The sequence below is a fragment of the Pelodiscus sinensis genome, chromosome 4, assembly GCF_049634645.1.
Source record: "Pelodiscus sinensis isolate JC-2024 chromosome 4, ASM4963464v1, whole genome shotgun sequence".
Lineage (NCBI taxonomy): Eukaryota > Metazoa > Chordata > Testudines > Trionychidae > Pelodiscus > Pelodiscus sinensis.
This window is the reverse complement of record NC_134714.1, coordinates 99829118-99856781: the sequence shown is the minus strand read 5'-3', so window position 1 is coordinate 99856781 and position 27664 is coordinate 99829118. Positions and strand designations below refer to the sequence as shown.

At 46.1% G+C, this 27664-nt stretch overlaps 1 protein-coding gene across 1 annotated transcript in view; it reads right to left on the bottom strand.

Moving 5' to 3' along the window:
* SPON1 (spondin 1) overlaps positions 1-16617 on the bottom strand; it is a 384871-nt gene extending 368254 nt beyond the window's left edge. The window contains exons 1-2 of the mRNA XM_075927822.1: positions 16023-16617; positions 4057-4163 (exon numbers count right to left, since the gene is read on the bottom strand). Of these exons, the coding sequence (XP_075783937.1) occupies positions 4057-4163; positions 16023-16248 (333 nt within the window). The 5' untranslated portion in view covers positions 16249-16617. The remainder of the gene's footprint in view (positions 1-4056; positions 4164-16022) is intronic.
* Positions 16618-27664: the final 11047 nt, after the last annotated feature.

Genomic DNA, 27664 nt, shown 5'->3' with positions numbered 1-27664 from the left:
AATCATGCGTGCAAATTGTGCATCACAATTGTGCAATGGGATACAAATGCAATAATAATAAGATATTCAAAAGTTTAACAAATGGAAGAGGATACCAAAAGGCAATTCTCACCTGGGGCCTCATTTGGTCTATTGCCAGCCCTGCTTAACATGAATGTAACAAAAACAAAACAAAACAAAACAAAAATGGAGAACCTCTGGCATTATCCAAGTAATAGTTTGAACAGCTGTACCATTTATGAGGTTCAAACCCTGTTGATTAATGAAGTTTGACCGTATCTGCTGAGTCACTTAAGTCTACACAAGTAAGTGAGCAAGAAGGAGATTTCAGAAGGGGAGCCCTGCAGACGTGACTCAAGGGAGTCATTTACTGCTGCAGAGGAAATGCATTTATGATTTGAAAAGTGCTGGAACATCAGCCAGAGCGGAGCATGACTGCAATCACTGAGAACAGTATTGGTGCCTTTATGCTGTACGGAAAGTGTTATTAATAATTATGATCATTCTGATTTATTTACTTACTGACAAAGTTAAATTGGATTGCCTGACTTTTAGAAGTTACATAACAGTGTGGTTTGTATCTCACACCAGTTCTGAGTTACTTTATAAAAATGGAATATTATTCACATACTAATGTAACATATGTGTTCTGCAGCATTTTTCAGGATCTGTTCTCCACTGCCCAGATGGAAATGGACATTGCAGATCAATAACACAGAATCCTGAGGCAAATTTGTTCATTTTAAGCATCTTACAATGGGCAAGCTTTTACTGCCATTTTAATGATTTTGAAACGGTAAGTTTTTTAAAAAACATAAACATAAAGAATTATTTATTTTAGCCAGTATTGTTGTTTTTTATTTCATGCTTTGTTTATTTTATGAGTGCAATAAAATATTCCCTGCCTAATTCTCCCCCTCAATACTGCTGCATTCTTTGAGATTATTCACCACCTTTAACTCCAGTTTTACATCAGGATAACTCCACTGAAACGATGCAACAGTGCAATGTTGAAGCAGGCCTCTTAATTCTTAACCGTGCACAGATATTCAAGGCAATCCTATGTATGGATTTTGGGGGCCCAACACAGCATTATTACACTGGTGATCATAGGCTGCACTGAAGATAGTCCACAGTTGGTACTACTGACCCCCATGAGTCTAAGGGGCACAGTCGCTGCCCCCCCTCCCAGTCCATGGACCCCCAGAATCCACCCAATTGCTGACACACATAAATCAGTGTACAATAGAGACTGTGTGTGTGTGTGAGAGAGAGAGAGAGAGAGGTATGAGAGACAGTGTGTGCATGGTCAGTAAGAGCCGCCCCCCCCCCCCCTTCTTATCTTTCTCTCATGTACAAAATGCATTTCAATGCAGTTCTTCAGGTTCATCATGGCAATGGCTTCTACCAGCCATTACCAATATGGTGACATATTTGTGAGGGGAGAAAAGCATATAAGTTTGTCCCTATAATGGATATACTACAGGTTCATATATCATGTGGCAGTTTAGAGACTAACAAAAATAGCTTCAGAGAATATTTTGTTTTGTGGCTTCATTAAAGTTTGCACAATGTATACAAACACATCATCATATTTCATAAATTTGGGTAGGATCCTGTATTGGGAATCTACTATCATGGGCTCTGGACAGTAACTTGGACTCTCCCTAGATGCAGGGGGGGTCACACTCATGGTCCAGAAGTGGGACCATGTCTTTTTCTCTGATTTTATTTCTACTTTTTTTTTGAAAGAAATATCCCAGTTTCTCCCATTTAAAAAAAGAATATATTTGTTGTGTCTATGGCTATGTCTAGACTACAGGCTTCTTTTGGAAGAAGCTTTTCCTGAAGAGATCTTCCGGAAAAACATCTTCCGAAAGAGAGAGTTTACACAACAAAAGCACATTGAAAAAGCACATCCACACTGGACACTCTCTCACATATAAGCTGTGATTGCTATGGACGGAGTGGCCACCAGGGCACCTGTGCTTTTTTCTCTTTCCTCTTCTTGTGAAAGAACTCCCTCTTCCCCATCCACACACGCCTTTTTCCAAAAGAGCTCTTTCGGAAAAAGGCTTCTTCCTTGTAGAAAGAGGTTTACCAATGTTGGAAAAACCCCTCTGTTCTTGTATTTGTTTGTTTTTTGAAAGAATGTGATTGCAGTGTAGATGTAAGTGAAGTTTTTTTGGAAAAACAGCTGTTTTTCTGAAAAAACTCTGCAGTGTAAACATATCCTATGTTTCACTCAAATTGTCTTGCACATAGTTTTTATTTCTTTTGCAAAATGTCTGCTCACCTCTAGTGACTTTACACCATAGGGAAAGACATGATGTTACCTTGATACAGCATTTTAAAAGTCTCTGTCTTTCTGCCATGCCACAGAAATGTGTCAATCAAATCTGTGCTTAAATCTTTTATGAATGCAGATTATCATAGCCAGGTGCTAACCTGTGGAACAGCAGTTGTTAATATCTACACAGGGAGAAGGAGACAATGACTGCTGCTTATGCTACAGAAATACGATTTTAGAATGCATCACTTTTAAAATATTCATCTGCCAATTAAAATGCTGATTTCAGCAGTATAATACAACTAATTAAACATCTTAATAATCATCTCTCCACTGAGAGCCATTAGGTGTTTTTGAGCTATTTGGAAATTACCATTTGCTACCCACTCTCTATTGGCTTCAAAATTGCTCTCCACTCCTGCAAAATGAAATGCGTTTTTGATTCTATTATGGTGCAGATATGCACGTTGCATTCAAGTCTAGGCTCAAGCATAGCTTCCAACCCTGGGCACCGATGGTAAAATTAATTTGATTTTAACTTCAATGTGATATTAAGAGTGGGAATACAACTAACTGTAGCAAGAGAAACTTTTTTCCCCCAAAAAAGTAAACATTATTAAATAATCCACAGTAATTTATATTTCCCTAACTTGTGGATTAGTCTTTATGCTAATCCTTTCCCACTATCCAAACTGATCCGAATACCCCTTTCTGCTAGGTATCTTCATAATTGAAATCTGGTCCACATCAGCAGCATACCTAAGAAGAGGCTTAATTCTGGGGCCAAATTCCAAAATCAAGTCAACATCATGTATTTTGGGGGGGCGGAGGGTGTTGTGTGATCTGGACAAACAGAAGTCTAAAATGCACTGCCAAATCCTACAGATATGAGGAAACAGGACAAATATTCACAATATATTGAATGAGCTGGTGACATTTACTGTATCAGAGCACCAAAATTATCCAAAGAGGGAAAAGTAAGATGATGTTGACATCTCTTTCCCTGCGACGCCCCAAAAATTAAGTATTTTGCATTTCTATCTTGCAAATATTTAAGTGTTTGTTTTTGAATACTAGTATCACTGTCCAGTCTATTAATCCTACATTGTATCACCCATAATAATATTACTATGCTGGAAATTCAGTATGAACACTCAGCAAGAAATCCTGGAGAAGGGTTGCTATTGTAATACTTACTCTTACTTTTGCACAAAATTATCTGTTATGTAACACTGTTTTGAAGTAACTTCATGGATACCAAGTTGCAAAAGAACCTTATATATTCCCTGGTAATGCCCTAAGGACTAGGATATATTTTTCTTGCTCTACCATATAGCTAGTAAGATGATTATAACCAGAGAAATGACCAGGAAAGCTTAGCTATATTTGAAAGAGACAAACTGTAGGACCAAACATGTAGGAAAAGAAATATAAATGGTGAAGTGTACAGATTAAACCATCGCTGTAGTTGCATAGCAAGATATCCTGCCCAAACGCTGATCCAGTAGGCCCTGATTCAGCAAAGCACTTAAGCACAAGCTTTTAAGCACGTGCTGAAGTTCCATTAAAGGAAAGGTTCAAGTGCCTTGCCTGAAGAGCATGGGCAGAATGCAAATTAGGGTGCCCTTGCATTATGCTAACAGCTGCAGGAATGTTCACACATATACATCTTGCATGCTTCAGTATTAATAATGGCTCCTCTTGAAATGGATCACTTAACGGGGTGTAATACTGAAGCCCGAGGTCCACAGGGAAGGGTCTCTCACCTGAAAGGTTCCCACATGATCTTCTTCTTTGTCTCCCTCTTTGCCCTCCTTTAGAGCAATCAGTGTGAAGCCACGGAAGTAGGCTGGAGTGGCAGCAGAGAGTGTTACTGCAGAAAGAAAAAAAAGAAAAGTTAGTTGATTGTGAAATCAGCAACTTACACATCAGTGCGCTCTAGAGCTTGGTCTAAATAGCTGTGTTTATTTGGTGCTAATGAAAGCGAAAGATTAATAGAGTTCAGACAGGAAGAGTGCAGAAAGGTTCAGTCCAAGTTTCCACACACAATTCTGCCAATGCATCTCAGTGTTATTACGAAACACTGCTGTTATTTACAAGCCATGGATCTGCTTGAAAACAGATGATCAATATGCTAACCTCTTGAGGGGATTGTGCTGCAGAGATGTATCTACAGGGGCCTTTCTCCCCCAGCTCTGACCCTTTGCAAAGCAGGGGTGGGGGAATGTTTCCTTAATTTTTAAATGCAAAATTTAAACTCAAAACAAGAAATAAAAGCCACATCTCTGAGTCCAAGTGAGCTACAAATGTCTAACCACCGGTCAAGGTAAACTGTGTTTCTACTGCCCTTATCTTGGGAGTATAATTTACCACCCCAATTGACCTTGGGAGACTGCTGTGCATGCACAGAAGTAACAGAGCAGAACACTTCTGTAAAACCTCAAAAGCAGCCTTGCCAGTGCTCCAGCCCCCAGAACTCAGAGGTCAGTGCAGGTGATTGTGTGATACACAGCTGAGTACTCTGATTTTATAAACATTGGTGATTCCCCTATATTGGGGGATTCCCCAATTCTCTTGTATTCTTCTTACGTGCGGATGCTGTCCTCATCACTCTTGTATCCAACAGCCTTCCAGCAGAAGTGACTTATGCAAAGTGACCCATCTTTCTCTCTCTCTCTCTCGGTGTCCTGGCTCCCAGAGTAGTGCAAAGGAAACAGAATTGGGACCCAGCATGTGGCTCAATAATGCTAAAATTCCTTTTTAACTTTTTCTAAACTTCCCCAAAAATTCCCCCCTGGGATGAGACACAGCCATGTGAAATTGAAGAGTTTGGTTTCCATTGGGGGAAAGAACAAGTGTTTAAAAACCAGGTTTATCCCATGAAAGTAGCTTCAACTTAGACTATGAAATGACAGGATCTGCTTCAGAGTTGATCTTTGCAGCCTCAAACTCTGGTTGGCACTATGAAAAAGGAGGGAATCCCTCCCCCTGAGTCTTTGTGAACAGGTCCCACCACCAATGCCACTGCACAAGAAAAAAATCCACGGTAGAATCCCTTTGACACAAAAAGGCCATCCGATGGTTGAAATGAATGCCTGACAGCAATCGGCAACATGTAAAGGATTTGTATAGAAGAGTTTGTTCAACAGCCAAAAGTGTAGCTACTTATCTGGGACATAAGTAACTCTCTTGAGTGGGAAATTAATCTGGAACAGTAGCTCCCAACTTATTTACCATTGTGGGTCACATGTGCAGTTCTCTCTGTGGTATGTGGGCTGCATCCACATTTTAACCCCCCTCCCCCGCCCACTACCTTTATGGCTGTGAAGGTATCACAGGGGCCATAGCCAAATGCTGATTGGGCCATAAGTGGCCACGTGTGAGAACCCCCATATCTAGAAACGTAACAAGGGCTGTATTTATCAGAAGATTTTTAGCACTACTTACCATTGTAAAACAGGTTAAGTGAAATGAGCTAGTCTGATTTCCAGGAAGAGCTGGTTCTCAACATAAGGTTAGGGGGGTATTCACTCATTCAAATGTTTCCCTGGTTTTACAACAGGCTACATGACAAGCATTCAGCAAAGTCAGGACAAACAGGATTTCATATAGACAATGGAGTGTTTATATTGCTCTAGTGATCACCAACTAGGATCTACCGGTAGACCTTGGAGCCCCCCGACAGGTGATCCTGACTGGTTTGGCAGAGAAGTTATCAAGCACTGGCACTTCAGTTGCCTTTCCACCCACTGTCTTGCTGCTCCTGCCCTTTGCCTTGAAGGGGAGGCACTGATGTCAGGGGGTCCCTCCTCCCTCCACTGCTGTACCCCATCCCCACACAGAGAGAAGTGATGGAAGGAGCTTGGCAATGCAAATCTCTGTCACTCACACACACTGTATGTCTCTGTCATTCTCTCTCTCACACACACACATTGTCCGGCTCTCTCATCTCCCGACCCAACACATACGCGGGGGGTTGTTATTACTTTTACTGCTTGCAAAGTGGGTTAGTTTTGGTTTGTGACTGGTCGGTGCATTTCATAACTTTCATTTCTCTCTTACTCTTAAATGTAATTCTTTGAGCAGTGAGTTCTAAAATGCCTAAGCTGCCGTAGCTGGAGTCATTATCCCTGTGGGAATTGCTGCTCCTGGATGTGCCTGGCATGTCCCTGTGGCCCCTGAGACAGGCAGAGCAGGGGGTCTCCACATGTGTCCTTGCCTGCCCACACCACTCCTGTAGCTCTCATTAATCAGTAGTAATGAGGAACCGTGGCCAGTAAAGTTGTGGGCTCAGTGCCTGTAGATGAGGAGCAGCACATGGAGCCATTGCTGCACATGCTAGCTGCTTTCTGGAGTGCTGTGGGACCATGGTAGGAGTAAGCCTACCTTACCTCCACTGCTCCACCACCCAGAAGCCATCTTAGTTAAACAGTGCCCAGCCAGGGTATGTCTACACTACCCCCCTAGTTCGAACTAGGGGGGTAATGTATGCATACCGAACTTGCTAATGAAGCCCGGGATTTGAATTTCCCGGGCTTCATTAGCATAAAGCCGGCGCCGCCATTTTTAAAAGCCGGCTAGTGCGAACCCCGTGCCGCGCGGCTACACGCGGCACGGACTAGATAGTTCGGATTAGGCTTCTAATCCGAACTATCTGTACGCCTCGTGGAAGACAATAAGCAATTTTTCAGTAAGAGAGCTGTGACCTATTTGTAATTTTATATCTGATTTGGTAAGCAAGTAGTTTTTAAGTGAGGTAAAACTTGGAGCGTGCAAGACAAATCAGACTCCAGAAAGGGGTACAGTAGGCTGAGCTGATTGAGAACCACTGAAACAGAAACAGATTTGGGAATACCTCAGTGAATATAAGTGCAGCATCTGGGTCACTTCGATCTATGCCTTTGTTGTTTTTATTCAGAAAAGGGCAGAATATTGATCATCAAGTTAGAGATTCCTGAAGGTATCATGACTTTTAGCATAATTTTGTAATCAGTCAATGGAACTTTATTATCAGACTGCAAGCTCTTTGGAGCAGAGACTGTATTTTCATTCGATGTATGTCAAAGTGCCTAGCTAGCACAATATGGTCTCAATCTCCAACTGGGTCTTCAGACACTATGGTCATCATTGTAAATGTTGTCCTGTAAGTGCAGAAGGCCAAGTAGTGTGGGTGTGGGGCAGCTGACAAACTTTTGCAGCTCTAAATGTTGAATTTAATGAAACTCTAGGACCAGGTTCTCAGCTGGAGTAGACAGTTGTAGCATTATTGGAGTCAACGAAATGCAGCCATTCACTCTTGCTGAGGAACTGTCCCTTAGCATCTAATTCCCACAAACATTACCAATATGTGGTAAATTTTCCCACGGATTATTCATAATTCAAGAGAAAAATATGAATGTACCTGAGATACATAATTATTTCAGCAACATCTAAGTGACCATGAATTTGAGATGAAAAATCCATTTGTGGGCTGCCCCTGGGCATAGGTAATATATAGAAAATCCATTTATGACCTTGCAAAAGCACATTTTCCACATCTGAAGGTCTATTTTGCAATTTCTGAACTTACATAAAGGTATTGTCTATTATCCTGTGGATCTCACACACAATTTTTATTTCTCAGTAGATATTGGAATTGAGAATTTGAGTACGGGGCAAGAGTTGAGTGATAAGGGTTATGACAAACTATGAGTGTGAATTACTACTTGGAGAATGAGTATTTCTCCCCACTCAATGTGATTCACTACAGCTGCTAGATTTACACTGCAAAACATATGCCATCCAACCTATTCCACATAAAGACCATTCATATAATATATTTATACCTTGTTACATCAGAGAGAAATTTATTTCTTGTAAAACTGAGAAGATGTAATCAAGCCCAGGCTAACATCCCTTCATTCTTTGTTTCTGATTGGTAATTACATTATTCTCTTAATAAAGCCCATTTGCTATTTTTGTGTATATTTTTCAAGCACCAAAAAGGAAGGAACAATGAAGGTTATCACGGAAAGCTGGTTTCCCCCCCCCCCATCTCCGCCCCCGAGGAACAGAGAAATATACTCCTATGCACATGACTATGGCCCCAATTTAAGCAAGGTGTTAAATCTGTCCCTTCTTCAAGTGCTGTCCTGAATAGAGGCGTTTTCCTGAATCAGCACCTATGTGTTTTACACTTGCATTTACTGCATAAACAGGCATAATATAGTTACTATCCAAAGCAACAAGAAAGCACCTCTCACATTTTAGATTGCATATAAATAATAAGAATCCTCATTGTTTTCTCTCTGTGAAATTAGCACTTGTCACAGTTTTGGGACTGCTGACGAGGCCTCCTATTGTATGGACACTGAATAATCCTTCAGACTCCCCTATCTGCCCAAGTAAGGCTCCTGGGCTACCAATTGAGTTCAATCAGCCTCTTGTGTTTGGACAAGATGGTGCTTTGGCTCCCATACCCTTAGTCCCTTTTGCATGTCCTCAGATTCCATGACCCAAAAAGGGGTAGAAAGTAACTGTATCAACGACCTACTTCGCTTGCCAAAGACCTGTCTTACCTGGCTGGCATGCCACTGCTGTCTCGTTGTAAGCAGGGGAGGAACCTTGTAAATAGCCTTTGTGAGGGGGGTGCTCCTGAATTCTTCCCAGAAATTGCAGTTGGAAGCTGTAGAACCATCACTGCTCTCTTCGGGTATGCCTACACTTGACCCCTAGTTCGGACTAGGGAGGCAAATGAAGCACACTGAAGTTGATAATGAAGTGCAGGATTTAAATATCCCATGCTTGTTTAGCATATTTGCGGCCGGTCGCTATTTTAAAATGCCGGTCGCTCAATTTAACTTGCCGCTTGTAGATGCGGTAGTCTGATCTAAAACCCTTCACTCAAATTAACTGTTACTCTTCATTGCATGAGGAGTCATACAACATGCCATAGGGCTAGATCCAAAGTCTGCTGAAGTCAGTATGAAGGCTTTCCATCAGTCCCGACAGGGGAGTTTTACCATTGACACGCATGAGGCCTGGCTGTCAGCCTTAGTGCTCCTGAAAGATGCCGAAGGGGTAGTCCTGATGACTTAATTTGTTTGTCTGTACTGTAGATAGAGTCATAGGAGCTAACTTTGTGGGTGCTCTGGAGCGGGAGCAGGTACCCCAGCATCTTCTGCCCACTGGCATCCTTGCCAATCGATTTCTCCCCCTCCCTCTCAGTGCCTCTTGCTCATTGCAACCAGCTGTTGCGCAGCGTAGAGAGACTTTGGGAGGGATTGGAAAGGAGTGGTCATGAGGTGCACTCAGGGGAAGGGGCCTGCAGAGCTGAGAAAGAGGTAGGGCTGGGGTGGGGCAGGGCAGGGGGCAGAGCAGGGGGAATCACCCTACCCAGAAGAAGCTGGTGCCTATGGATACCGTGCAAATGTCCACCTATCGTCTTGTCATTACCACCACATTCTAACCCGGGGCGGGGAGGGGAGTTGTCCAGATCTAAGGCTACATCTAGACTGCACGTCTTTTTCGACAGAGGCTTTGTCGAAAAAAAGCATCTAGACTATGATCAGTATTGTCGAAACAGCAAGCCACTTTTCCAGAGTCTAAATGCTTTCTTTCAAAAAAGCAGTTTCCATGCAATAGCGCCTTTTTCGAAAGAGTGCTTTCCAAAAAAGGCGTTATTCCTCGTACCATGAGGTTTACTGCTGTCAACTTACTGTTGACAGAACGTAGCGGTAGTGTAGACGCAGGTATAGTTTTGTCGACAAAAGCCAACTTTTGTCTACAAAACCCTGTAGTCTAGACACACCCTTAGTGAGAAAGTAATTCAGGTTTTAGAGACTTCTCAGTCCTTGGTTGTTCTCTCTCTCCTTCAGTATGATTGGGAGATTGGCAATATGTGCCATTCTGGGGGGCTTGCTGATAGGACACCATGGTACTGAAAAAAATGAACTAAAATCTCTATATTAGTTTCAGATAGGACACTGTGTTGTTAAAAATTGCAATACTTTGCACTTTTCTTAAAGCCCTAGCTCCTGGAGGAGAAAGAAAATAAAATAAATCCAAAATTTATTATCATTTAAAAACTTTGATTGTTAAGCTACTTATGATACATGGCGGCCCAAGTCATGATTTTTGAATAGTTGGTAGTTTTTTGGACACAACTGAGTTGTACTACACTGAACAGGAGCTGACGTATTTCTATCCTATTAATTCTCTGAGCTATCCCGTCTGCTAAGGCAACACTGATTTACAGGATTTGATTGGAAGAACTGTTGAATAAAATGACTTGTTCTGGTAACTTGTGTGCACATGATATTGCTAGTAGTCCTACACTATTTGATTCTTTATATAAGTGTGTGATGGTGAGTCTGTGTCCTAGCTCAGTCTCCTTTCAGATTAGAGGTGGGGGAGCCATTACTCGATCGGGACTCAGGAGATAGAGTCCCTTTCTTGAGCTAAATAATAAACACAGCTTATTGCATTTTGTAGGTCAGTTGGGATGATTATTGATTTACAGGTAGATTCAGTTGTTTATTGAAAATAAAAGACCATGTAACTACTAGCGTGATATTCAACCTAAGCAAAAGGATTTTGTATATTTTACTTTCCTGGGGAGATTAAATGCCAGAGGCTCATTCACCTCATTTCCATATGTCTTGACCAAATCCTAACCCCTTGACAAGGATACACACATTCCCACCCCCTCCCTTCCACTCAATGTGATGCAATCAGAATTGCAGGGTAGGATTCTAAACCCACTTGGCTTTAGGCAAAGAAGCCACATTGTGATTTCATTTAAATTCAGCAAAATTCGGTTGTATATTGCATAAGTGAGGACAGAATAAAGCACTTGACTTGCAAGAGGTGCTTTCTACCTTGATTACAATGCCTATTAAAACCATGAGGTAGATATGTGACGAGCATCCAGATCTGTGTAGATCAAAGATGTTTATAAGTTCCAAAAAACGGTGTGTTTGTGTGTGTGGGGGGGGGGGGGGGCGGGGGGGCGGGTAGAAAAGCACAGACAGAGTTTCAGTGCTACTCAGCAGGGAAGCCTGTGGAACACCAATGCAAATGGAGTGCACAGTGTTTATCTGAGCTGGTCCTTGAACACTTTATTCTGCAGAGAAGGTGAGCAGACCTGCAAATGAAAATTCCATTAGCAACAGAAACAGCATCCAAATGGAAGGAGCTGTGAAAAGGACTGCAATAGTCTCCCCTTGTTTCTTCAATAGCATCACAATTTCAGGTGTGTCAGGAGGGAACAATTTTCATTTCATATGCTCACGGGAAACATCCATCTTACGGATTTGTTTAAAGACTTGTTTTTAAAGTTCGTCTTTCTGTCTTGTCATGTAAAATAACACTATGCAGTTTCCTAACTGAGCTAAAGCCTCTCCAGGATTAATAAAGCATCCGGGCTGGCACTGATTACTGTCAGTTACTGCTTCTGAGACTTTATTACCCAGAATAATTTTTAAAGTTTGAGTCCCTGTTTGATTACTTATAAGGAGGCCTAATCATGCTGTCTTTGAGAGCAATGCAAATTGTGCCCTTGATTTCAGTGGGAGCAAAACAGGCACACTAGTTCTATGCAAATGGGGCTACAAAGAGGTGTCCAGTTAGTCTTTGTCAAGGCCCAGATTTCTTAGCCAAGGTATAGTCAACGTCCACATTCCAGAGAAACAAGCCTGAGCCCCTTTCCACAGCTGCTTTCTTGGCAGCCAGGGAAAAGAAGAGAGGCAGGAAAGAGGGACTCTGTAGCCATCATCACTCCTCTGGGTGGCTCGGGGAGAAGGGAAGCATCTTCTGCTGCGGATGCCCCTTTTTTGGGGGAGGTGGAACCATCCACATACTGATCTCTGGTTTTGTATGTGCTTCAGCGGGAAGGAGTAATCCCATAACCACATCCATCAGCTGCTCATGCCACCAGTAGCATGTTCCTGAGGCCACGCTTACAGAACCCTAAAATGAGGTGCTCCCTCTGGTTCCAGACCTGCGCCACTATCATCCCAATGTCTCCATGAGCAGTGGAGCTCTGTGGGGGGCGAAGGGCCCTAGCTGCTCATCGCCCTCGACTGGGTCTGCCAGAAAACTCTAGGGCAGTGCTCTCCAACCTTTTTAGCCACAAGGTCACTTTTTCAATTTAAACGCAATGTAAGATCTACCTGAAACCCAAGTATCCTTCCCCCACTTCCTTCCTGCCCTTCTCTGAGGCCCTGCCCCTGCTCCACCCCTTCTCTGAGGCCTCACCCTACTCACTCCATCCCCCTTTCTCCCCCATTCTCACTCACTTTCACCAGGCTGGGGTAGGGGTTGGGGTGAAGTCTCTGCTCTTGAGACAGGGAGTTTGGAGTGTGGGAGGGGCTCTGGGACTAGCCCAGGGTGGGGTTTGGGGTCCAGGAGGGGTGTCAGAGTGCAAGCTCTGGGAAGGAGTTTGAGTGCAGGGAGGACTCATGTCTGGGGCAGGGGTGTCAGGGCTGGGACAGGGGTTCAGGATTCAGGCTCTGGCTGGGCACTGTTTAACTGAGATGGGTTCCGGGTGATGGAGCAGTGGGGTTAAGGCAGGCTTACTCCTGCCCTGGCCCTGCACCACTCCTGAAAGCAGCTGGCATGTACAGCAATGGCTCCTTGGCACCATGTGCTGCCCCTCATCTACAGGCACAGAGCCCATAGCTCCTACAGGCCACAGTTCCCCGTTACTGATCAATGGGAGCTTCAGGAGCAGTGTCTGCAGTCAAGGACAGCACTTGGAGACCCCCGCTCTGCCTCTCTCAGGGGCTGCAGGGACATGCCAGCCATGTCCAGGAGCAGCAATACCATGGAGATAATGACTCCAGGCACAGCAGGTTAGGCACTTCAGAACTCACTACTCAAAGAATTAAATTTAAGCATAAGTGGTTGGTGACTACTGCTGTCCAGGGGTAGTAAGTAAAAGTTCTCCATCTAGGGAGCTCTTCTGGACAAATGGATCCTCTTACCCCACCCAAAGACAAGCAGCAGCAATAGGCTGCTGAGAACAGGAAGGCTCTTCAGAAAGATGAAGGACAGATCCGGGGTCTTCTGACCCTTGCAGCGCTGGAACAGCAGCAGAAATTCCCACTACCACAGCTTCAGACTCACCTGGGTGGCCTCCTCCATCAACAACCCAAACAGAGGCACTGAACTGAAAGGATCAGGCTTACTGGAATCCATAGAGGGGGCATGCCTAGTGCCCCAGGTCACTTTAAACTAGGGATATAAGCGATCAATCGACTAGCGACTAATCGACTGGTCGACTGACACACTAGCTGACTAGTTTCTTCCCCCCACCCCTTGCTGTCTCTATCACAAAGAGGCAGCAAGGGGGCGAAGTGAAGGGCTGCTGGGGGGAGCCAGCATAAAAGCCGATTCCCCCCAGCTCCAGATCTGTAGGAGGAGGTAAGGATGCAGGGGCAGCATTTCAGTCTTTGAAATATACAAGAACCCCTGCTGGGGCTCTTGTATATTTCAAAGGCAGAATGTTGTGCTGCACTTCAGACTTTGAAATGAAGCATCAGCTGGGTGGGCTCTTGCTATATTTCAAAGCAGGAGTCCCCTTATCGACTAAACAAATAGTCTATGGAAATTCCATCAACTATTCAATTAGTTGATTAATCTAACTTTAACATCCCTACCTTAAACCTGCCCTGGACTCATGGTAAAAGCTTTTGATTTATTTTGGCTCTCCTTCAGCTCAGGTTCCCAGAGCCTTCTACAACATTGTTTCTTGTTCTCTCATAATTTACAAAATCAGTTTGTCCTTAATGTCCCAGTTTTTCTCGTCACATACTGTTTCTTCACTTTGTATAACACAGAAGGGTATTTCTAATTTCCCAGTGGAGTCTCCTTTGAAAATGAACTCAGTAGTCCTGTGTTAAAACTTTGTATGATGTCACCACATTATAGATTAAACAAATTACATTAACTCTTGCCAGAGCTGATAAGTATGCTTACAGGAACATTTAGCTATCTTCCACCCACACTCCAGCAAAACATTCTTATAAGACCATTTGCTAAGGTTGGTATCATCTGAATAATGTAATCCTAAAAGTGACAAGCATGTGTACTTAGCTGAACTTTTAATGCCACAGTGTAACTCACTAGGGACAAGAACCTGAGAGCTAATCATGAAAAAAGTAACGTAAAAACATTTAAACTGATTATTTTGATACTTGACTTGTGTAGTAGGACTTAATAAAGCCACCAAATGTGTTTCAGTAATCTATTTCCCCTCATCTCAAAATAAAAAAAAAAAAATCTTAAAGGAAAGGAACACACAATGACATTTTCACTGGAAGTAATTTACAAAACTTCATAAGACTATGTATGTATAAGTCAATGTCAAATAACTGAGTTTTCCCTGTAGTGCCAGGAGAACAGATATTAAGCAGACATGGGATATAATGTCTTGCAAACTCATGCTAACAAGTCAAATATTTGCTAACCTCTTTTTGGCAAAAGTGTGTTTCTTCAAACTGTGTTATAAATTGCTTACAATGCATGAATTTCTCTATACAAAGTAATAGTCTGATACAACAGATTAATCACTGTTCTATATGTCCCCTCTAAACATGCAAGTCTAATGATCACATTCATATGAGATGGTGCACATGATTTTTCAACATGAATGGAGATTGAAGTGTTCATCCAGTGTGAGAGAATTGCTGTTCACACTGAACCTAACTAAAGAGGAAAGACAGAAAACGACCGCTGGAAAGTAGCTCTGAAAAAATGATTTGCTCTCTCCAAAAGATGGTTTCACTGATACACTATTTATTAGACTGTAATAAAACATATTCAGTTTCTTTTCAAAGTAGTATTTTAAAATACAACATCAACAGTGTACATTAAGGATGTTTATTTCCCGATAAGTGTTCTCAGGTGGAAAAAAGTGACTTGAAATTGTTTTCACCTGATAATGACACAAAAAATGCCGAGATGTGTTTAGGACTTCATCTCCTGCATTACATGTGCAGCGTTCAGCACAGAGTGCAACGCTAGGGCTCTTATCTCTGCGGTCATTAGCACCATCTCTCTCTCCTGTTTCAACCATCTGTTCATATCCCCCGCAAAAACACGTTCAGCGGAGGGCCAGCGGGGAGAAGGAAACAAACCCAAGTGGGAAAACTAGGAAGTTAGCAGCCTCCTGCATCAGTTTGCGCTCATGCTAACTTGTTCCATTAATTCTGCGTGCTAAATCGGGTGTTATTTACGGTGCTACTCTGATGGGGCTTGGGGAAATCAGAGTAAGGGGGGAATCGGTGTAAAACAAGTGCTCTCTAGACTCTTGCTGCTATTCGAAAAAGCTCCCGGAACACATGGAAGGAGTGGGAAATCCCTGAGTGCCGAATGGAAGAATTGGGGTGAAGAAATACCACTCACTTGCTGTGAAAGCATCCCCCACTGCAAGCGGTGTGCGGGAGGACTTCACACTGTCTCGATTAAACACACACACACACACACACTTCACACTGTCTCGATTAAACACACACACATACACACACTTCACACTGTCTCGATTACTCACACTTCACACTGTCTCGATTAAACACACACACACACACTTCACACTGTCTCGATTACTCACACTTCACACTGTCTCGATCACACACACACACACACACACACACACACACACACACACACACACACACACACACGGCTTTTCGTTTCACTGCCACATGTCCTGCTCATCATCGTGTGTAATTACCGATCGGCCGAGACTTACCCCTGTAATTGTTTCCGGGCTTGTAAAATTCCGGATCGCCTTCTACTCTGAGGCTAAATTCATTGTATCCCTCTCTCCTGGTGCCCTGAGCTCGCAGAATCCGGCTGCAATAGCCTTCGGATTTCGTGGCTTTCTCTAAGGTGTCATCCGAGAAGCCCCACGCCGCTATCGGAAAAGTCAAGGCCAGAAAGTGCCAAGCGACGGGATGTAAATAAAGTCCCATCATCGGGGCTCCCCACAACTTTGTGCCGCTGCTGCGGAAGCGAATCACCACATGTGCTGGCTGGAAAGGATGGCGAGGAACTACCGCCCGCCCCGGGTCTCTAGAGAAAACCCGCCAGCCTGCGACCGAACCGCAGCCTCGCTCAGTGTCGCTCTCCGGGTGCTCCCCAGCATGGGGAGCAGGCGTGGGGCTGGTCGCTGTGGGACCGGCAGGGCAGAGGGAAGGAGGGAGAGCGCAGGAGGGAAGGAGCGAGGTCTGATCCCAGCCAGCTCCCCACACGAAGTGCTGCTTTCTTTCAGAGCGTGTGATTAGCAGCTCAGTAATGTTTACTTAGCAGAGCTGCATTCACAGGGCTCGGTGAAATAGCAGCGCTCGGGGGACGCTGCTGTCTCCAAGACATCCACGGGGTGGGGGGAAGGGGGAGGGGAGCTTCAACTGGATGGACTGAGCTAACAGACGTGAAATTAATCACCCACATTCCTGCCAAAGTCTATAGTTACTGTAGGAATAAAAAAGGCTGGAAGAATTTCCTGATCTCCACCCCCCTTTCTTCAAACCACCAGACACTGCAAACATTTATTGAGTTCAGTACAAATGGCCCCAGATAGCCACAAGCTCATTGAGCACTTTAAAGGCAAAGAGGTTTGAGCTGCTGTTTCAGTCCAAACTTTATCATGTGAGTGACATGGGGAGAGGGATATGCCACCCAAATTCTCACCGTGCAACTCTACTTCATATACACGCACTCACAAAGTCAGACTTCAATTTCCATGTTGTGAACAGAGGGGCTTTTAGAATAGATGGACAAGCCACACAAGGGCCCCCTCCCGCAGATGTTTCAGGATTTACTGAAGGCTGAAAGTCGCTTTAGTAGTAGTGATGTAGTCTGGCAAAGATCTGCCAAACCCTGGCCCCACTGAGCTAAGCACTGCGGGACCATCCATGCCCAAGAACAGCAAAGACTGCATCAAGATTTTGCACACAGAGAGGTTCCGCATACACGTTTTAGAGGAGGATTGAAGTACAGCTGAATTTACTCAAACTCACACTTCAAATCTGTAGCAGCGATGGAAAGGGAAAAGAAAGTTACCTGTCCTGTAACTGATATTCTTCCAGATGTGTGGCTCATGTCTATTCAATGTAGGGGTGTGTGCCTGCCACATGCACCGGTGCCAGAAGCTTTTCCCTCAGCAGTATCGATAGGGACCTGGGTCCCCAGAGATCCCTAGAGTGGCATGCACATGCCAGGTGATATAGGACACTTTCTGGCTCCTCCCTCCAAAGTTCCTTCTTGCCAGAACTCAGGCTATGTCTAGACTGCACAGAGAAGTCAGAAAAAGATACGCAAACTGCGAACCACAATTTGGGTATTTTTTCCCACTTTTCTTTCAGAAGAGGCTTTTCCAAACTTTGGCAGGACCAAATTTCAGAAAAACCTCCTATTTCAAAGCATCCCTTCTTTCTCATACAATGAGGATTACAGGGATGGCAAAAGAACGTGTCCGCTTTTTCAGAAATTGTTCTGAAAAAGCAGACGCATTCAAAAGCTGTGCAGTCTAGACATAGCCTCTGACAGAAGGGAGGCAGGTGGGAGGTTGAATGGACATGAGCAGCACATCTCAAAGAACACCAGTTACACAATAGGGAACTGTCTTTTCTTCCTCGAGTGCTTGCTCATATCCATTCAACACAGGTGAGGCTACGTCTAGACTACACACCTTTTTCAAAAGAGGCTTTTTCGAAAGATACTGGACTACAAGCAGTACTTTCGAAAAAGCAAGCTGCTTTTCTGAAAGAGAGCACCCAGGCAGTCTGGATGCTTTCTTTTGAAAAAGCACAGTTTGCATTACATAGCGCCTTTGTTTGAAAGAGCACTTTCAAAAAAAGGTGTTCTTCCTCGTAAAACGAGGTTTTCCACAGTCGAAAAATCTGCCACGTTCTTTCAATTTACTTTCAAAAGAACGCAGCAGCAGTCTAGATGCAGGTGAAGTTTTTTTTTTTTAAAAAGGCCGCTTTTTTCGGAAAAACCCTGTAGTCTAAACACACCCTGACTGTGAGCAGTGTCTGCAGAGGTGGGTAGGAGTTAAGGACATGCAGACTGCCGTGCAGCCCTGACAAATGCAGCATCATCCCTAACCCGCTGTGTGATGGAATAATGAGACATGAATGTGTGTAGTGATGACCATGTTGCCATCCGACAAATATCCTGGATCAGGACATGTACAAGATAAGCACATGATGAAGCCTGAGCTCTGGTAGAACAGGTCTGGATCATCTCCAACGGTTGGGCCCCCGCCAGCTTGTAGCACGTATGAATGGAGGAAGTGATCCACTTGGAAAATTTCTGGGAGGAAATTGGGGAGCCCCTCCCCTACTCTGCATAGGCTGCAAAGAGCTGTGTGTGTAACCCATGCACCTAACTGGGAGCTATCTCTTTAAGAGACCCCTATGAGGGAGGTAGGAGTGAGTTGAATGTTACTGTTGCTGGGCAGATTCAGCACTCCACATCTAGAAACTTCTGGAGTTGGGTCCAGTAGTTTGAGGTCAGATGCCATGAGCAAGCAGGCTGGCCAGATGCTTTCGTAAGACCTGTGTGAGCTGGGAGAATCTGAGCTAGAAGCAGAGAGCAGTCTTGTTCCTCACTCTGCAGCAGGTAGTGATGTTAACCCTCTACCAGGGCACATGAGCAATGTTCATTATATTGGGGAAACTGGGAGGGGAAAACACCACCTTCTGTGTTAGTTGCATGCTCTGAATGCTGTTTTGATTTTAGCCAAACAGGTCTAGTTACTTTCTCAGCTGGTGGGATTCTTCAGCTGCTCTTTAAATGCAGCAGTGGGGAAAGAGCCGTTTCTAGTCTGTTATTGTCAGGTTGTATATTTTCTTGTAGCAGGGTTTTCTTTAAGTCTGTATCCTTGTGAATTAACTGACTGGTGAATTCGTGAGCTGGCTGTCAGTGATCCACAGCAGAGGAAGAGTCTGCTTGGATTTCAAGGGTATGGCTAGACTGCAAGGGGGTTTCAGGATGCTGGAGGTATCCCCAAAAAACTCTACCGCGTCCAGGGAACATGATTGCTCTTCCACTTTTTTTTTTGTGGAAAAACAAATACACTCTTTCGGAAGCCCATGTATTCCTCGTTCTATGAGGAAGAAGGGGGCTTTCAAAAGAGGTTTTTTTTTTTTCAAACATTTGGCTCGGTCTAGATGGGCCAAATGTCAAAAAAGCCTCTTCTGATAAAAGTATCGGAAAAAGCTATGCAAACAGATGGGGTATGTCTACACTAGACACCCTAGTTCGAACTAGGGTCATTCAAACTTGCAAATGAAGCCCGGGATTTAAATATCCCGGGTTTTATTTGCATGTTCCTGGGTGCCGCCATTTTTAAATGCCCCATAGTTCGAACTCCCTGCCCGCAGCTACACACGGCACGGGCTAGGTAGTTCGAACTATAGCCCCTAATTTAGACTACCGTTACTCCTCCTGCAATGAGGAATAATGGTATTCCGAATTAGGGGCTTTAGTTCGAACAACCTAGCCCGTGCCACGTGTAGCCACGGTCAGGGAGTTCGAACTACGGGGCATTTAAAAATGGCGGCACTTGGGAACATGCAAATAAAGCCTGGGATATTTTAATCCCAGGCTTCATTTGCAAGTCCGAATGACCCTAGTTCGAACTAGGGTGTCTAGTGTAGACATACCCCATCTGTAGTGTGTATGTGAGGGGTTTAGACACTGGAGAAGGGCAGTGAAGTCTAGCCCACCCATGGTTACATGTGGTCTTGCAAAAAGGCCTTCTCCTTTCCAGATAGAAAACCAGTGTCCTCCAAACATCCAGTGCATGGAGGCGCTTCTCTTCATTGGACACATGAGGCTTGGGATAGAAGACTGGCAGAAAAATGTCCTGGTCCACAAGGAAGGGAGAGACCACCTTAGGAAGGAAGGCCAGATAAGGCCACAACTGGACCTTATCCTTGAAGATTTGGGTATATGGTGGTTCCAACATCAGGGCTTGGAGCTCAGACACCTGTCTAGCTGACGTGATGGCAGTCAGGAAGGCTACATAGAAAGAGTTGCTACAAAGGACATGTGGCCAAAGGACATATGGCCAGGGGCTGAAACAGAGGTCCCATGAGCTGTGCCAAGACCAGATTCAGGTCCTACGGTAGGAGAGGGTCCCTGGTCTGGGGGTAGAGACGTTCCAGACCCACAGGAACCAGGATATCACAACATGGGAGAAGACAGAAAGTCCTTTGCATAAGTGGATAAAACGTGGAAATGGCTTCAGGGTGGACTCCACCACAAGGAATTTTGGCAGTGGGTGTGTATATAAGTAATCATGGTCCCCCACCAGGACAAAGCATTTGCACTCAGCCCTTTTGGCTAGGGGTGGGATGGAGGAGGGGGCCTGTCAGAGTCTTGGCAATTCTGGTGACTACCTCGAGCAGGGGCAAGGCTACCCTGCCAGGTTCCACTTGCCCAAGGACCCCAAACAGTGAGTCTGAGGCATCTTGCACCTCCTCAGCCTTGAGTCCTCCAGGGGCACCACCAAGGAAGATGCCATTATCGCCTCATCCATCAGTGAAGAAGTGGAGGCCAGGGTCGGTTGGCCTTCTTCATGAGGTTGGGGTTGGTTACTTGCACTACCTGCTGGGGGTAGGGGAACTGATGCTCCTGCATCCCCTTGCAGGCCACGAGACACTGGAGGTGCCGAGGGGGCTTGGGATGCTCCGGTGACTGAGCAGGTAAGGTGGGTCTGGACTGGGAAGCCCTAGGGAGTCAATGGGAACAATTGCACTTGCCACTAAGATGAGATCTACAACGTGTCCTCAAACGGCACCGGTGGGGCTGAGGTCGACAGCAGTGAGGGTTGTGCCAACTGCTGCATCAGGGAATGGAAGCCAAGTCCAAGGCCATGCTGCAGGAGTGGACACTTCCCAATGCCTAAGAGGAAGAGCGGAAGCAGTGACTGCGTCAGTACCAGGATTTCACCACCAATGGAGACCTCAGTGACCAAGAGTGCCCACAGTGCAAATGGCAGCTCGGGTACTCCAAAGGTCCACTCCTCAAGATGGGAGAACTGTGCCGGAGAGAGGAGCCACGGTATCAGGATGGCAGCCAGAGTGACTTGGTGCCTGTGAATATTTATGGCAAGGTGAACGGTGATGGTGCTATGAGGAGTCGTCCCATCACCAATGTGGTGGGCAGAGAGAGTCACTGCTCCGTTGGTGCCAGGGGAGGAGGGGTACAGGCCTCCAGGGGCATTCTGCCACTGACTCCGGCGATGCAGGAGATCGCACAACATGCCCCCGTCTCTCCTGGACAGACCTATGGGGACTCGGACATGATCACCTCTCAGACCCCGGAGGAGAGTAAAACCGGTCCATGCCAGGTGATCATGGGCCAAACAGAAACTTTCCCCTATGCTGAGTCCCTGGCAGTGTCGGAGGTGACAATACCAACATGGCACTTAAATCTTGTGCAGCCTGGAAGGCCTTGGTGAAGGTAGATCTGGTGGAAGCAAGTCCACAGCCCCACTCCTAACCCCACCCCTTCTGCTGAGTCCCTACCCCCACAGGAGCCAAGCATCCCCCCCATCTCCCTGGGGAAGCAGGGCAGTGCGCCATGCACGTGACTCCCTCCGCCCCCCCGCACCACCACCACCACAGAGAGGGAGGGAGAGCAAGTGGTGTGCAGCCCTGGAGCATGGGGAGGACAAGCGGCTCCAGCCTCCCCGGGCTGCATGTGTCCCCAGCCCTGGAGCACCAGAAGGGCAGATGGCGCGTTCCCTGGCAAGGAGCACTAGGAGTGTTGGTGCTGGGGTCGGAGGGTGAGCGGGGCCAATCTGGAGGTTTGGGAAGACAATGCCTTCCCCCACCTAACATACTGGCCACCCCTGTTGCCAAGTCTGACCGCTGGTCTTGTGAAGCAGGCGCCGACTCCATCAAAAGCTCTCTTAAGACAAATGCTTCCTTCTTTAATAGTTCTGGAATGGAAGGACCTGCAGGTTGGACACTTGTCCAAGATGTGCCCTTCCTCCAGGCATTGAAGGCAGATCACTGACTGGCATGGGCCTGGGACACATGGCGCAAGCTTTGAAGCCAGGGGAGCTGGGCATGCCCTGTCCACCAGGCTAAGTCCATTAAGGGAATCACAGCCCAGCAATTCACAGGTACTTAGCAAGTTTGATTAGAACTATCAAGGTTACAAAGGGAATGTTTGCTTCAGCTAAGGCCGGACCACACTGTTCCAAGCACCGTCACTGGCAGTAAGAAGGAGCTGAGGAGGGAAGAACCGGGGAGTGTCCTAAATCACCTGGCATGTGTGCACTGCTCCAGGGGCTGCTGGGACCTGGCCCTTATGGGTCCTGCTCAGGGCAAAACTTCCAGCACTGGTGCATGTGGCAGGTACACACACCTATGGTGAATGGATCTGAGCACGCGTTCAAAGAAGAACCTCTCCTGAGTCATAGACTAGTGCCTCAGCTACCTGATTGTCCCTCCTTAGGAAAAATCAGAAACACCAGATTCATGTCATGTGCATGAATCCTCCTCATGATTCCAGGCATTGTAGGGCACACACAAGGCGATTCAAAGCAGCAACACAGCAAGGAGCCCGGGATCAGCTGGGGAATCCCCCGTTGATCCCGGGCTCCATGTGGCACTGCCGCTTTGAAACTTCGGAAGGATCCTGACGCTGGGCTCTGCAGCATTTCAAAGTGGCAGCACCACTTGGAGCCCAGGGTCAGCAGGGAGTCCGCAGGTGGCCCCGGGCTCCACGGCCCTAGTGCTGTTTCTACATTTCAAAGGCGGAGGCCCCCTATTGATGAATCGAATAGTCAATGCATCGACTATTGGATTAGTCATGGAACCATAGAATCCTAGAGCTGGAAGAGACCTCGGAAGGTCATCAAGTCCATAGTCAATTACCTGCAATTTAACATCCCTACTGCACAGGTGATTAATCAGCCCTGCTCAGTCAGTCAGTTCAGTGCAGGGATCCCTGAGCCTCTGACTGGGTGGGGCTGATTAATTACCTGTGCAGCTGGGCTGCTGTGCATCTCAATGGAAACACTGACAGTGAGGTTGGAAGCCACAAGCACTTTGCTTTGTTTTTAATTCAAAGCCTCTGGCTCCAGACAACTCTGGGAGGGAGGCTAGTCCCCAGCCCCACCTTTCCACCCCTGGTCCAGGCCCTGCCCCTTCAGGGGTGAAGCTGGCCCATGACCACATACCAAAATTCATTAAGTGACTCCCCTGCAAAAATTATTGCCCACCATGGTGTAAAGTATATAGAGCAGTATAAGCAAGTCACCATATGAAATTTCAGTTTGTACTGACTTTGTAGTGCTTCTTATGTAGCCTGTTGTAAAACTAGGGAAATAACTAGATGAGTTGATGTACCCCCGGAAGACCTCTGTGTACCCCAGGGGTACAGGTATCCTTGGCTGAGAACCATTGGCCTAAATGATCATAATGGACCCTTTTGGCTTAATATCTATGGGTATGTCTACACTACAGCGCTAATTCGAACTAACGCGTCTAGAACTAAAAACTAGTTCGAATTAGCGTTTTGCTAATTCGAACTAGCATGTCCACATTAAGTGGACCCTGAACCCGGCTTAAGGATGGCCGGAAGCAGTGCCGGCAGGGCATCAGAGGAGGACTTAGAGCGTGGAGCTGCTGTCTCAGGCTAGCCGAGGGCTGTGCTTAAAGGGTCCCGACCCCCACCCCGGACAGACAGTTCTCAGGGGTGCCCCGCTTGAAAACCAGTCCTGGCTTGGAGTGCCCGGAGTGCCCACACTGGGCACATCACATCACTTGGCCATCAGCCCGGCTGCACTTGCCGCAGGCTGCCATCTGGGGAGAGGGGGCAATTGGGGGGCTGCAGGAGAGCTTCCACCCCCAGAAGCCCGCAGAGCCAGCCCAGTCCTCCCCATCGGGGGCTCGTGCCCCATTCCTCCCTCACCTCCTTCCACTTACCCTTCCCTAGCCCCTTTTCTTGATGTACAAAATAAAGGACAATTGTGTTCAAAAATGGAATCTGTCTTTATTGAACAAAACTGGGGGAGACTGGGAAAAGGAGGTGGGAGAGGGGAAGAGAGAGGCTGGGAGAGGGGAGGGCAACTAAAATGATCAGGGGTTGGGAACAGGTCCCATATGAAGAGAGGCTAAAGAGACTGGGACTTCTCAGCTTAGAAAAGAGGAGACAGAGGGGGGACAGGATAGAGGTCTCTAAAAGCAGTTGGGTGGAGAGGGTGCATACAGAAAAGTTCTTCATTAGTTCCCATAAAGAAGGACTAGAGGACACCAAAGGAAAGGAATGGGTAGCAGGCTTCAAACTAGTAACAGAAAATTGTTCTTCACAAAGCAAAGAGTCAACCTGTGGAACACCTTGCTGCAGGAGGCTGTGAAGGCTACAACTAGAACAGAGTTTAAAGGGAGGTGAGATCAAGTCATGGAGGTTGGGTCCATGGAGTGGTATTAGCCAGGGGGTAGGAGTGGTGTCCCTGCCCAAAGTTTGTGGAAGGCTGGAGAGGGATGGCACGAGACAAATGGCTTGGTCACTGTCTCTGGTCCATCCCCTCCAGGGTTCCTAGGGTTGGCCGCCGTCGGCAGACAGGCTACTGGGCTAGATGGACCTTTGGTCTGACCCAGGATGGCCATTGTAAGCTCAGGGCTCAGGGTCGGGGGTCTCAGTGGACCACCTTGATTTTCATGCACTCCTGCTCCTGGGTGGCCAGGCTGGCAGCTCTCCTGCCCTAGACGTCCACCTTCCTGTGCCTAGTGCGGAGATCGTGGACAAGGTCCACGATGTCCGCACTAGCCCAGGCGGGTGCCCGCCTCTTGCGGTCCCGGGCGAGATCCCGGGAGCCGCCAGCCTGGTCCCGGGAAGAGGGGGAGGACTGGGGGGCATCGGGTGGCTGGCTCGATCCGTGCCAGGTGCAGGGTCTGCTGGATGGGTACTGGCAGGCTTGCACCTGGCACGGGCACCGTAGCCAGCCCGTGCCCCTTAAGGGGTCCGGGGCTGGGAGGGGGGCATAGAGTTTCCCTGGTGTTGGCCAGAGTGGCCACCAGGGAAACCTGGGGAGGGCTAGCCTCCCACTAGTTCGAATTAAGGGTCTACACAGCCCTTAATTCGAACTAGCTAGTTCGAACTAGGCTTAATCCTCGTAAAATGAGGTTTACCTAGTTCGAACTAAGCGCTCCGCTAGTTCGAATTAAATTCACATGAATTTGCACAATGTTTTGGAGTACACGCACCTACCTTTTTGGTTCAAAATTAAATTAAATTCGAACTAGCGGAGCGCTAGTGTAGCGCCTATTAAAGTTAGTTCGAACTAACGTCCGTTAGTTCGAACTAACTCTGTAGTGTAGACATTCCCTATGAAACCCCAGACCCAGTGACATTTGGACCGTGGTAGGATGTAAATAAACAACCTACTTCTCTTGATGTAAAGAGAAAGTTAATGTTTAGAGTTAATTTTCCTGCTTTTTAAAAAGTATCTTCTTTTAAAGGACCAAGGATCCTCAACTGAAGATCAAAACTATGAGTCATTTGGCTTGGACTTGCTGTTGAGTGTAACCTTTGCATTCAAAAAGATTTGTTAGATTTTTAAGCTCTTCCATGCAGAGTATTTTTGCAATGGGACCATGGCCTATGACTGGGCTCTTCTTTGACACGGGAAACATAAATAATCATAAATAGACCTGAGGGGAATCATATATTATTGTTTCGGTGGCTGAACCAAAAACTGAAAAACAATTTGTTTAGGGTGGAACAAAATGTGTCATCAGACCTGAACCAAAAATGATTTAACATTAAAAAAATTCAAAATGAAAAGTCATTGAGATTCAAAATCTTACATCTAGGAAAATGTCCTGCCACAATGTTTCAATTTTTTTGAAATGTTGGATTTTCTTTCCTCTCCAATCAAGAACATTTGGTGAATTCACATGAATTTGCACAATGTTTTGGAGTACACACACCTGCCTTTTTGGTTCAAAATGTTTTGTCTGAAAAATGTGATGAAACTAATGAAAATTGGTGCCTAGGTGGATTCTGGAAGTTTGCCAAATCCCTTGAGTTGGGTGAGATGGAAAGTAGTATGAATGGAGTAGTCCATTCATGCATTTCTGCGGGGGTTGATATCCAAAACTTCAGCACTTGCATTGAACCACATACTGCAGGCTATTTCAGTTGTGGGGCAGTTTCCTAAACACAGTGGTGGGGGTGGGTTTTGCAGCACTCTAGCTGTATGGGAAGAAAAGCTTGTTCCTCTCACCAAGGGAAGCTGATACAATAAAAAAATACAGGCTGAACCTCCCAAATCCAGAATACTCTGGTCCTGCAACATTCATGGTCCAGAAGGACCACGGATGTTGCTGGACCAGAAAGCCCCGGAGATGAGGTGCACAAGTGAGCCAGGACACCTGTAGGTGCTGGAAAGCCCTGACAGGGTCGGCAGGAGCTGGTCCCACAGCGGGCAGGGAGTCCAGCTGAGGAAAGCCCTAGTGCAGGGACCCCCAGCAGCAGTTGGGAGGGATCCTGGGCCCTGGCTGGAGCCCTGGTAGGAGCAGGGCTATGGAGGGGAATCCCTACCTCCAGCCAGGAAAGCTGAAGAGAGCAGGGCTGGCAGCGCCCAGAGACCCCAGCAGCAGTGGGCTGGCAACACCCAGGGGGAATCCCTGGCCCTGGTTGGGAACCCCAGAAGCAGTGTGGCTGGAGAGTCTGAGCCCAAGGAGGCTGACCCATGGGAACCTTGGCATGGGGTCAGCAGCAGAGCAGGGAGCCCAGCCCCGAGAGAAGCCTTGATCTTCCCTGGTCTGGCAAACTTCCTGGTTCGGGAGCGCTCAGGTCCTGAGGTTTCTGCACCAAGGAGGTCCACCCTGTATTACCTCACTCATGTTTGTTTAGACAGTTGAAGTGATGTGCAGGTAACTTTACAATAGAGTGCTGTATTCATTTGATTGTTGTATCCAAGTCAGTAATTTCTGAGTGTCTGAGTACAGTAATAGGGTTAACTGAAGCATCAATCTTTCCTCCTTAAACCAGCACAACTCACAAATATTTAATCCAGGTATTTCTGTCAGGTTTATCAGTGCATGGAAACAAGCTAATACGTAACTGACAATGTGACAAGATAACAAAGTCCCCACTGCCAAAAAGGTTGGGGAATTCGCTACTTTCTCATACTTGATTTTTCCCTTTCTTTTGTTCAGCTTAGCTTCAAAAGCAATTATCTGATTTTAAATCACTACAGGCAACAACCAGATATATGTCTTTCTTCTGAAGCCAGGTTTTTGCCCTGATGCTCCTCTGAGGATTTCAGCTTGAACATTTAGTCCTCTTCAGCAATAATTTGGTTTTAGTACAGTGCCAAAGTAGAACTAATTAAAAGTTAATTAATTCATCGGCATC